The 13,529-nt window shown below is 34.8% G+C and overlaps 1 protein-coding gene across 1 annotated transcript in view; it reads left to right on the top strand.

Moving 5' to 3' along the window:
• LOC110033410 (cytochrome P450 734A6-like) overlaps positions 1-12,457 on the top strand; it is a gene marked incomplete at its 3' end in the record, with an annotated part of 14,034 nt that extends 1,577 nt beyond the window's left edge. The window contains 3 exon segments of the mRNA XM_020737380.1: positions 7-267; positions 11,785-12,029; positions 12,342-12,457. Coding sequence (XP_020593039.1) covers positions 7-267; positions 11,785-12,029; positions 12,342-12,457 — 622 coding nt within the window.
• Between the last annotated feature and the right edge of the window lie 1,072 nt (positions 12,458-13,529).

Below are 13,529 nucleotides of genomic sequence, written 5' to 3'. Positions count from 1 at the left end.
GGCCTGGCGGCGCCGCACTGCGCCCAGTGGTCAGCGCTGTACGGCCGCAAATTCCTCTACTGGTTTGGCACTCAGCCGCGTCTAGCCATCGGCGATCCGACGGTCGTCAGGGCTGCGATGACCGATACGAGCGGCACGATCGATAAGCCAGCGTTTGTCGCTGGGAGCCGGGAACTATTCGGCGAGGGATTGGTTGGGCTCACCGGGGAGAAGTGGGCGAGGCATCGCAGAATAGTTGGACCTGCTTTCAGCTTGGAGAGAGTCAAGGTTTGATCTCGTTTACTTGTGATGGTGGAATTTCTTGCTTGCAATCTACTGCAAATTATGATAAATTCGAAGCTAACACTAATCTGAACATTTGGAAATCGTGATATTTGATTTTTTTTTTCCTTTGGGAACATTTACATAAATACCACACAATGATTATGTATCTACATATCTAACACAAGACCCGTTTGGGGCGGCTTATAAGTGTGGTGGCGTTTTTGAAAACGCCACGGTGCCGTTTAAATTGCGCGTTTTGACTGTTTATCCGAAAACACGGTTCCATTTTTACACTAAACGTAGACCACGGGTCGACCCGCAGACCGCATTTCAGGATAAGTTGTTTATCCTCACAAGCTTTCCCAAACGCGCCCTTAATCTTTCATATTTACATATCAAGCTATAAACTTTAGTTTCCCTTTCTCTTTCGGGTATTTACATAAATATCACATAATTATAATTATTTACAAATATGACAACTAAACATTCTTATTTGTAAAGACCAACCTATTGTATTTGTGCTGGCTTACTCCCCATGGCGGAACCTTTGGCAGCATAGAGTTTAGAAATATTCGGTTTGATGCATAACTTCTAAAAAAATTAAAAAAAAATTCTTTATATTTCTTGAAGTCTTCGGGCAGAAGATTATTTCTATGTGGAGGATTTATATACATATCACATAATTCTTATGTATTTACATATATAATAACTAATTTTAAGTATTTACTTGTCTATGAATAGATGTAATTTACCTTAAAATACTTAATATTAGCGATATTTTAAACTGTTAAAGATTTGGATTTAAATGAATAAGTATCAAACTTGAGTTGTTAGATATGCAAATATGTAAGAATTATGTGGCATCTATGTAAAACACTCCTTCAAAATTTTTCTTTTATGAGCATGGAGTTTAGAAGCTTTTTGATATGTTGTTAACGAGGGGGAGGCTAAATAGAAAGACCGGAATCAAGGTTAGTTACCTCTTGGTTGGCCGCTCCAACTTTCATTGAGCTATCAATGAGGGGTGAAGCCAATCGACCTTCTCCTGTTGCCCCGACCGAAACTGAACCTGAGCCTGAACCAGACACCAAGGAGAGGAGGTATGCCGTTGGAAGGGAAAATCACTAGTTGTCGGTACGAGTGTCCCACCTTATCCCCCTCCCCGGACAAAGCAGAAAGGCTCCTCACTTACATGGATCCTGATGCAAGCCGAGAGGGCGAAGGTGAGCACTAGTTTTGACAACCGATTTACTTTGATCAATTTGAGAAGGGACCAGTGCTCTGATTCCCCTATGGCGACTCTATATCCTTGTACTATCGCCAATGTGATTTGGTCTCGAGCTTTCAACAAGACCCTTCATGAATAAAGCCTCTCAGGTTTGGTTCATACGATCGACCGGTATCATTTGATGACATTGGAAGCTTCACACTTTCAGTCGAAGATCCAGGCGAAGTTGGGGAAAAACATTGGTCAAGGCTAAGAATCGGGTGAGGGCAGCGGAAATATGAGCGATATCAAATGAAGAGTGTGCGACAACAACCAAAGAGCGGGCGAGGGAGCTTCAAGCTGAAAAACTTAAACTGTTGGAGTCATTGTCGGCTGCTCAGGGAGGATTCAGGCCCTGAAAGAAAAGATGGCGACAGTGAAGGTGTCAGAAGATTTCTTTGCTAAGCTTCCTTCCCACCATTAGCAAGTAGATGCCCTCGCTGTGCAACACAGAGTTAGAGTGTCCTTGGTGATCGACAAAACTTGTCTCCTTCAAGTAGGCCGACTTGAACAGATTTGTTGTATTGCTATTGGACTCGAAGGTGGAAGAGAAGGAAGAGGATGAAAGCGATGAAGACGATGGAGGGTCTTCAAACATTTGACTTGACTTCGGCTTCACCAGTGACTTAGAATTTTTTTTATTTTTCAATACTTATAAAGAAAAGCATAGGAAATTATATATAAAAAAGAAATTCTTTATAATTTTTTAATCATGAAATAAAACAAAGTTTTCAAATTTACCTCTACCACATCTTTTATTTTCCTTATGATAATTGTTTGTGATGATTCATGGATTACTTTTTTAAAGAATATCTTTAGTTAGTTTTGTTGGGTTACCGCAAGGCTCAAGTCTTACAGTTCCTATGACTTCGTCGCTTAATTAAGTTGTCACCTTGGATGGGCTGCAAGTTGTGACAGACGTACTAAGCAGATTTTGTTGTAGCCTTTGTGGAGGTAACCATAAGAGACATGTTGTTGAAGTGATTTGTACGCTACCCACTGTTCTTATCGATAATGGGTAGGAAACTTTGGAACCACCACCAGAGCTTGACTCGTTCTGAGTTATTTATTGATGTTTAGGTGTTGTAGGTCGGTTCTTGTGAACCACCACCAGAGCTTGACTCGTTCTGAGTTAAGAGACGGGAGTTTATTGATGTTTAGGTGTTGTAGGTCGGTTCTTGTGCACTTTGTCGATCAGACATTTAATTGTTGCCATTAGTTAAATTTAGACGATTTTTATTGATTAGATGTTTATTTGTCATTATTAGTTTTGGAAACACTTTTATCAATCAAACGTCTTGTGTCGTTATAAGTTTTGAAAATCTTTTTCGATAGGACAACATGCGTCGTTGTTGGTTTTGCCACTCGAATGAAACTAAAATTGGCGGGATAATTCGAATTCTCTGAGTGTCGATCGGACTATGACGATTCCTTGCGTGAACTTTTCAAGTTCCATGGGTGTCAGCCGGACCTAAGAACATGTGCATTTAAAAAAAATTACTTGACCATTTTTATGAACTAGACAACAAAATACAAGAATTCAAATGATAACACAATCTCATTGCCAAGTTGGGTGCTAGTCAGAATATCAGGGCATGACTCCCTCGCCAGTACACTTTGTCCGTTGCTTGGTAATCTGAGTGCCTTTGAGGTGAGTTCGAGCCAAGCAGTGAGGCTCCCGACTTTTTCCACAGTCAAGTGAATGGTGGTTGACTCGCTCGGTTCTAAATGATATGGGGTAAAAGTTGTATTTTTCTGTTGATGTGTCTATTGGATAATTCTAACAGCTCAACTAGCATCTTCGGTAATTGCAGACCCAATTCGTATCATAATAGTCCTTCCTACAACCTTTGAGATAGGGCAGCAAGAGCTATTACGGGCCCCATGTCTCGTACTTTTAACATCTCCTTCTAGAAGAGCGTGATGGATGAGCTTTTATGAGGATTTTGGGTGTTGAAAAATTGTGCCAAAAAGATTCACTTAAAATCAACGAACGACACAATCACTCTCGACGACAATGGGTTAAGCCATCTGAGGGTCGACACCCTCAGTGTTGTAAAGAAGAGGCAAGAATTCAGCGCGTCAGTGATCCTCAGTGGACACTAAATCAAATCGAATGAGATTATGTGGTTGGTTAAATCAATCCTGCCCTTATAGATCTCCAATGTTGGGATCTTGAATCTCTCTGGGATCTCAAAGATTTGTTGATTGGCTTCGAGTTGACAGGATTGATTTGATCAGATAAGCTTTTGCGATCGATTGATCTAGTCTGGTTGTCGACCCTCGATCTATGAATAAGGAGCTCCAGTCGGCGGAGCGAGGCTAGATTATCAGGGAGAGGGTGAATCACCATAACCGAATATGCAATTTGTTCTTCAAAGAGGAGAGTCCTGTGAAATGACTATAAGACACTGTTGTAGTTTCAATTCTTGGTCCATGATGAGGAACCTCAGGAGCGTCTGTGGGATGACTGGTGATATTGGTTGTTGCCTTCGGTTCTGTGAAATGACTATAAGAAACTGTTGTAGTTTCAATTCTTGGTCCATGATCCTCAGGAGCGTCCGTGGGATGACTGGTGATATTGGTTGTTGCCTTCGGTCAGCTTTCTTGTATTGATTAGCTCAGATGCTTATCTATCTTGTTTTAGTCCAATTGGTTTGCATTCAAATAGATCAATAGTCCTTTTGTCCATCTCCTTGTCGGTCGGCCTTCAGCTTTAGCTCAGATGGCTACATCCAATCGGATAAGTGCCCTCCTTTGCCCTGTCGGCCGACCTTCAGTGGCTACATCCAATCGGATAAGTGCCCTCCTTTGCCATACTTCCTTTCTTCTAGACTGTTACATCTCCTAGGTATCAACACTAACACATTTTAGATGTACATATATTATGGAAAAATTATTTAACATTGGGAAGATTTACACACACAACACTCTATTCTTATGTATTTATCTAACACCTAAAGTTTACTTATTATATCTATACCACCCAAATCTCTTATATCATTTTTTTTTAAATGAAATATAAAAAATTAATATAAAATTGATATAAATAAATTTTATTATTTTATTATTTAATTATTTCAAGTCAAAATGAGTCGAACAAGAATGAACAAACCTTGGTTTCTGTTCAGCTCACGAACAAACCTTTGTTCATGTTCGACTCATTTATAAATCGAGCTCAAAAAGATTTTTCGTGCTTGGCTCGCTTGCTTAACAAATGGATCAAATACGAGCTACTTAATAAGCTGAAGACAGTTTATTCACAAACGACGAGCTTTTTTGACAACCCTATTGACAGATGTGAAGAACCTAAAGTAAAGATATGGAATGCCTAGATGATAGGGAGATACTAACTGAAATGGAGAACCTAGACTTCATTATCAACATGCAACTAAAGCAAATGGAAGAAACACTTGCTAGGAGGATTTAAGGAGTTTTGGAGCATGTTCCAAGAATCATTCTGCATGTAAAAATTCCAAACGATGAAGCTTTAGATTTTATCATTCATAAAACGCTACCAAGCCCACAAGTACTTTCTTTGGCCACTATAATTGACATGACCTAATTTCTAGTAGTGTGGAGACAACCCCACCTGGAAGGGTAGAGAAGCATTGGCTACAATTAACAAATGCATAATTGAGAAAGATTGCTTCAACACAGGCTTCAATAAAGTTCCAAATTTCACATCTGGATTTGTACAAGGGTAAGATGAATGCAGCTGACCAAATGGCTTACTTCGAGTCAGCAACATCATTGATTAACCTTAATGATGTTATAAGTTGCCAATTTTTTCTCACATCCTTCAAGGAGTCACCATTAAGGTGTTTTCCTTTACTTCCACTTGGAAGCAAAATCTCCTTTGTTGGTTTTAAGACAGAATTTGTCACCTAGCTTGCAAATGCCCTAAAGCTACTTGGCCATTGTTAAAGATGACACAAGAACAAAGCGAGTCCCAATGAATTTTTTAGTGCTTTTAATGGGAGATTGATAAAGTCAAAGATTTGGAACCTATAGCCACTCAATCTGCACTTAAACATCGGTTGAGTTGATTGAGCTCGCCAATAGTCATGTAAAGATCAAAGATTACAACAATTTAGAAACTTCGAGTTGGCATTTAGAATTCACCGATGACTCATGGTGACATCACTAGCATTCACTGAATAAATATCAAGATGACTTCAACTTGGCATAAAATAAAACGTGTTGTAACTTTTAATGACCACATCAACCTTTGTAGACTCACAACCTTCTTGCCAGTGATAAGTTGTCAATTATTAATAAATTTCCTAATACTACTGTATCATACTCATAGTGATGAATGCAATCAAAGATAAGGAATACTTCCGTTGGCTGCCTCCAATATATCAACACGTGTATCCTAGAGATCCATCCAAGTACTGGACATTCCCTAATGTTCATGATCACAATAACACGGAGGGTTGCAAACTTCTTTGCAAGTTAGTTGAACTCATCAAATGCGGGAAAGCTCAAGGAGTATGTTCTTATTCTTCCTAAAGACAACAAAATAAGATGAAGAAAGAATTAATGAAAGCATAGCACAAGTCTTCCAAATTGCAGGAAGTATTTCATTATTAAAATTATTTATATTAAGGTTTAGTTTGAAATGGAAGCATATGCTTTGAAAACTTTATAATTGATTTATACTTTTCACTTAGAATTTGTTGTAATACATTTGTTTAATTTCTTTTAGAAGAAAAACTTTTTTATGAAATGATATTGTTATGTTTTACTTGTGGAACATGGCATTTGGAACTACATGGAGAATTTGGCAATCGAGTAGACTTTTCACATAAAAAAATTTAGGGCACTTACGAAGTGGAGGTGTCAATTTGAGTCAATGAGTCAGGTTCAGGTACAACCCAAACTTGACTCGTCCCGAATAGGTCAGACCCAAACCCGATCTGAATATTATACTAATCGAAAATCCCAAGCTGGACCTGATCCGAATATTATACTGATCGAAAACTCCAACATGAACCTGACCCATATAACCCGTTTAAAGGAAGCTATTTGAGTTAAAATCTGGTCAATTTCGGGTTGATGAGTTGATTTCAAATCAATTTAGAGTTGGCGCAACGAACCCGACTAGAAAAATTAAATGGGTTAGTATATTTAACTCGAACCAGACCTAAAAATTATTTGGGTCAACTCGAACACGAATTTTTTGAGTCGGGTTTGTGTTAGATCAAATTTTGACAGCCCTGTTAAGAAGTGAATGACTTTAAGAAAATGAAAATTATCGAAAGATTCAAATTTCAATTTAATACTCATTTATTCAATTTGAATTTGTAAAACTTCAATTTTAATACAAGAAATGTTGATGAATTGCATTTAAAAAGCCTTAGAATCCTAAATGCTACACATCTAGCTAAGCACTTTAACTTGGGATCATAATGAAGCGTGAGTTTCAGTCAAGTTAAATTTTGTTGAAGCATGTAAACTATAGTCCCGCCTATTTAGCAATTCAACGATGTTTATATTTGTTAGTGTGGTAATTCAAGAATTTGGCTATTTGGTAACTCTTAAACTAAAACATTTATTTTTTTCTTTAATCGACAAAGTATCCATGCCCTATTTGGATAATCTAGATTTATCTCAAAAGTGCACAATCCAAGAATCACATTAAAATCCTATGTATTTGGGGGGCAAAAAAAAAAAAAAAAGTTCAAGTGAACTTAGTCTCGAGATGATTATCCTCACGAAGATGAAATATCTAGCTTAAGGTTTGATGTATCCAATGAAATTGTTTGTCTACATTAAGAAAAAAGGCCAAATTAAACTTATCGACAATATTTGTATCCGGTCTACTTTTATATTATTTACTTGGTAATTTATTTGTAATTATTTACCTGACAATTTATTAAATGTTAATATAGAAGATGAGTAACTATTAAGTTAGCATTCACTTAATTAGTTTTTTTATTAAATGTTAATATAGAAGATTAGTAACTATTAAGTTAGCATTCACTTAATTAGTTTTTTATTTGACTTATATTTAGCTATTTGAACTATACAATAGAGAGAAAGCAAAGAAAAAACAATTCAAGTAAAATTATTTCATTTATAATTCATAAATTGTAAGTTGTCTAGAAGGGACTTATACCAAAGCAAAGAGGAAAAGCTACAAGTGGTCAACAATCATCATTTATCCTTTTTAGATAATTCTTTGTCTCTTAATTGATTTAAGGCATTAAAATAGAAGCAGTTTAAGTCTTGTCATAGTGGTTGATGGTGCCATATTCTTCAAAACCATCAAGCAAAAGATGATTCTTTATTGATGTTTATTCTTGATTTGTCCTTTCACTCATTAGATTCAATAAAATCGTTAATAACAACATTAAAGGCTTGAATGTTGATTTTGACTTGCCCTTTTGAAATTTCTTCAAGGATCCCTTAACATTTCTAGCTTGAAATAATAATAGTGAGTAAGCTAGCTCTTTCTTTTAGAAATCGGACTCGACAAGAGTACATTTGAAGTTATTAATCAGGCTTTTGAATTTAGATTACTACTTGGCAGTTTAAGATTTTTAAGTTAATCATCACTTGCTCAAAGTTCTTCTTCAGGCCTCCCAAGTCTACATTAGCTTGCTGAATTCTTTACAAGAAGTATCCTTCTCATTCGAGGCCTTGTTCAGAAAAATGTCCTTATTCATGCAAGTTTTAGATATACTCCTTTTTCTTCAAACTCTACCAAATTGGCCTTTCAAGTCAATGTTTTAAATAACTACCTCCATATGATTATTATTTATCAAAGAAAAACTCTGTCAAGTTCACATAAGCCTCCTCATCACTACCGTATGTAAATCATCTAGCGACAAATTTTTAAGATATTTGTGTGGTTTCAAAGAAAATATAACAAGCCAGACTAAACAAAATGTAGGATTCAATCATTTCTTGGGCAAAAGCGGGTCAATGCTAGCATTATCGCTATTCAATCTCTTCTTCCCCATCAAAATGCTAACTTTCCTTTGCTATCATAGAAATTGACTTGTAACAAAGCACATTAAAAACAACAAACTTTCTCCCTTTCTTTATCTGCTCTATTAGGCTCATGAGTCGACTTCTTACTGCTATTCTTTATAGATGTACTATATATTTTGAGACATAAACATGAATTTTTTTTTTTTGGATGTCTTGTTGTGAACTCAAACCAAAGTCATCTTTTATGAACTTCTCTTTTTCATTGTTGAGAACAACTTGCCTCTTCTTTTTGGGAGATAATTTGGCAAACTGTTTTGGTATGTCATCCAGAAGATCATCTGAGTTTGTCTTCCTAGCTTGGCCTAAGTTGAACAAATGAAGAGTCTCCATGAATAAAATAAAAAATAAATAAAAAAAAAACTAATAAAAGATAAATGAACAAATTAAACAAATTTATAAAAAAAAATATGAAAGTAAATTGTAATAAACTTACTAAATGACCTGCCTTTTGAAGATGCATTGAAAATGATAGTCTCATTGATGGAAGACTTTGAGATTTGGGTTACATAGTCAAGTTGATTTTTTGGTAAGTTCATAAATATATTAGCACATGCTTCATAAAGCAATGATGCATTTTGTTTACTCTTCGAAATATTACTAAACTTAGTATTAATCGACCATTCTTTGGCCGTCTCAGTGAATAAATACTTCTTCCAATCTTTTATTTTATTCTTTAAACTTATTATTATTATATATCCTGCGGTAATGTAAACAATGCCCTTTTTGAAGCTTTTGATGGTATGCTTAAGCCGAAACACATCTAAGCACTTTATTGCCTTTTATTCTTGTAAAAAGGTGACATAAGAAATCAATCTAATAAGGGAATTGAGCACCAACTACACTGAAGTTAAGTGATAGAAATCCAAAATCCGGCCAACTCTGAGAAGAAGTTAATCCTGGGTCAAATTAAAGTTGATTTCGATAGAAGCATAATTTGTCATCCTTACGAGAGTTTGGGAACTTTCTGAACGTAGGAAAGTCAGATTGAGAAAATTTTCACTAATTCATACTCTAATTAACGAATTGGTATTCCCGATTTGTTTTTACAAAATTCATCAAGCAACTAAGGAGATCCATAACTATAAAGAGAGAAAAATAATGGTTTTGCTGAAGAGCAAACTAAAGAGAGAATGATTTCAAATCCAAGTTGATACCATTTCAGTCATTAAGGAAATCAAATAAAAACATATATTAAATTACATCAGGGTTTGAAGCAATACATAGTTCGACATCTTAACTGACTTATCCAAAGTCAAAATTCCAGGAGTCACCCATATTACAATAGTCTTTTTGACAAAGTTTACACAAAGATTTTATATATATATATAAAAAAATTATTTATTGAAACAATTCTTACATGGAAGAAAACATAAAATTACATGTTTCCAATGAATTTTTTTCTTTGGGTGCAAGTAAAAAAAAAAAAAATAATTTGTAGGACTTGAACGCATTGGAGAGTTATTAAATTCGAAAATAACAAATACATTGCTTCTCTTAGTAACACTTGGATAATGGGAAAGAATAATCCTTGGAGATGAATCTGCATCGAATCAAGTGATGAAGGAAGACCATAATGCCACTAATGTATTGACTTGTATGAGGAGATGTAGCAAGTTTTCTCAAAGGGTTGATTTCATCATTTAATTCTTTCACTTCTCGCCTAACATACTTTGTGGATTGACTTAAAGCAATATCATGGAAACTATAGAGGTCAACTAACTTATCCATCGGGTTGCTTAAGCAAATACTTTTAGCTTCTTCAAAAAGTTTTAGTAGTCTACAATCTCTCAAGCTCCAAGTCATCTTGAAGGGAGATTGCCATTTTTTCAATGATTCAAGGTCCTTACATGATGAATTGAAAAGGTTGCTTTCATAGTTGTTAAATTTGAAGTCGGTATTTTAATATATCATCTAATCTCAGCTTGATCCATAGGATCAACTAACCTCTCACTACTCATCGAGCTAGTACTTCAAAAGGTGACATCAGCATACTTTATCCTTCAATAGTGGCCGACTTCAAAAAGTCAACAACTTACTCAACATCAAAACTTCTCAACTAACTAGGCACAATGAAAGTATCATGAAGAAGTCTCCTATCATTTCAATACAAGATGATGCCGACAAAAAGGGATCATAACTAATATGTTTCGTGAGAGAGTTTTTCAAAGAAGATCACTTTTAGAGAGCATCTTGCCAACTAGTTCACTTTTCTTCTATTCTTGTGCTCCCTAATTTTTTTCTTCTTCTCATAGACAGCAATTTACGAAAATTTTATAAATGCCATTTTGCTGATATGCACGAAAGTGTTGTCAAATCCATGTAATCAGTTACAACCAAATCCTTAGCATATCAAGGTAGAATTTTTTATTTTCTTTTATCTTTTGTGGAGTTTTTTAAGGAGATAAAATAATCATTGAACAAAATAAAAATACAAATATCATCTAGGCAAAATACATCAACAATTATTGATCACAATGGATTGAGTTCAAGGCAAGTTGATCAATCAATTAGGATTACTTCACAACAAAGAAAAATATTAGGCTGTGTAATGACTATGCCATGGAATTCAAGTTATTAATGTTATTAGACATATTCTTTCTGCATTCAACAAAGTTCTTACTCGGCATATGGTATTGAGATTACTTACAGTCACAGACTATTGGGCTGGATCAATTAAACTTGCCCAAACTTCAAACCCATTCACCCAACTAGTCAAGCAAAATTGCCCAAGATTCAATGCTACTTTAGAGGTTGGAGTGAAGCCGTTCAACACTCTATCTGAACTCGCCACTTCTAAGTAAAGTTGGCAACAACTTCACTTGAACTTATTCATTTTAAAATAGATAATTGTTAAGCCTTGTTATGTAAGTTTACTTCTATTATTCAAATGTAGCATTTCCTATAATTTTGTGCCTCAACTCTAACCTATAAAGTGGGAGTTTGAGGGTGAACCAAACACATCAAATTATTACTCACATTCTTGTATTTTATTTCAATCTAATTAATGCAATTGGGCCCTCCTACATTATTTTTTCAAATCTTAAAACGCTCGCTTTTTCTGATGAAAATAAAAACTAAAACAGAAAAAACAGTGCTCATAAAAGCATACTGAATCTATAATGTTTATATATTTTTATGTCTCATCAGTCCAACACTGCTTCATACACATGCCTTGTATAATTTTTTAATATTATCCATCAGAAATCAGAACTTATTCCTTTATCATCTAAAACCATTAATTTTTATTCTAGTCTTGGATACCTGAAATTTCCATAAGAGCTGCAAACATGCTAAACAAATGGGAGACACGAGGCGGCGAAAATTCTCAGTTTGAAATCGATGTTCACAAGGAATGCCACAATTTTTCAGCAGATGTAATTTCTTGTGTTGCATTTGGCAGCAACTATGAGGAGGGAAAGAGAATTTTCGAACTGCAAGAAGAACTGCTGCCTCTTGTTTCACTTGCTTTGAGAAGCGTGTACATCCCAGGTTTCAGGTGAGATTTTATAGCAATGCCTATATGATAGGGGCATTTACATACATACCATCCAGTTCCTATGAGTTTATATATCTGACAATTAAACTTTACCTTTTATTCTTATATCACCAAAATCTTTCCCATCACATAAAAAATACAACTATTTTAATTTGTAAAGGATGAGTACACATTTTCCTGCTTAGATTGGATGGTATGAATGTAAAAACTACAGTTTGTGAATTAGATATGTAAATACATAAGATTTGGGTGGTATGTAAGTAAACCATCTATTCTACCTCAGCTTTTGTTTTCATTTTCCTTTTGTTACAGGTTTGTACCAACAGCTATGAATCGTAAAAGGTGGCGATTGAACAAGGAAATTCAGGATTCATTGCAGAGATTGATTGAGAACAATGCAGAGAAATGTGAAGATACTAAAAACTTACTTGGGCTGATGATTTCTGCTAACAAGAAGGAAGGAAAAGATAAGATTGGAACTCAGGAGATCATTGATGAATGCAAAACATTTTACTTCGCTGGGAAGGAGACGACAGCCAATGTATTAACTTGGACTATACTTCTTCTAGCGGTTCATCGAGACTGGCAGATGAAGGCACGAGAAGAAGTGAGAAGCATTTTTAGTAAGGGCAGACATCCTGAAATAGAGGACTTGAATAGATTAAAACTTGTGAGTGCCTTTTATCTGTTTTTTTTTTTTAAATGCATCTGAAACTTGAATTATATGGTTAACCACTGATAGGGGTGTACAAACAGTTAATTTAGATTGAATGGTTCACAAACTACTCAACCGAATGAAATTAAAATGACTAAACTTTTGTTAAAACCAATCCAAACTGAACCGAAATGTACTTTGGTTCAATCGGTTCAATTTGGAGCAAACCGAAATTTAGCATTGGTTCGATTTCAAACCAAAATAATTAAAAACAAAGGTTCTATTTCAAATTTTAAATTTTATTTTTTATTTTTTCGTTATCTCTTTAAAATTAAAAAAAAATCAAACTGCTCATTTTATTTTCTTTTCAAATGAGTTTAATTTTCTAATTCTAATATTATTCTATTTTTCAGTTTTTTTTTGGTTTAATAAATATTAAAACTGATCTGAAAATAAAAAATCGAATATTCAAATTTTCAAAACCAAAAACCGAATGACTATTTTTTAACCAAACCAAATTAGCCTAATTTGGTTCGAATTTTTGGTTTTGACCAAAGAATGCACACCCTTGAGCACTGATAGCTAAGTGTTTAATTGAATTGAGTTCATTATGGAACTTAAGATACTGTCCTGTGCGTTAAACCACATTAGTGTTTGCACTTTTTATATGTTTGATTTACGGAACACTTGGCTATATTTTAAGAAAAAAATAGTCACGACATGGTGATTTAACTTGAAATTAAATGGAGCAATTGTTGGGATTTTTTCTTTAAAATTCCCAATTAATTAATTTCTTTGGAATTTCCAAATTAATGAAAACTCTATTTTAATTTCAACACCCATTG

This window comes from Phalaenopsis equestris, unplaced genomic scaffold (genome assembly GCF_001263595.1).
Source record: "Phalaenopsis equestris unplaced genomic scaffold, ASM126359v1 Scaffold001173, whole genome shotgun sequence".
Classification (NCBI taxonomy): Eukaryota; Viridiplantae; Streptophyta; class Magnoliopsida; order Asparagales; family Orchidaceae; genus Phalaenopsis; species Phalaenopsis equestris.
This window is presented reverse-complemented; position numbering and strand designations above follow the sequence as displayed.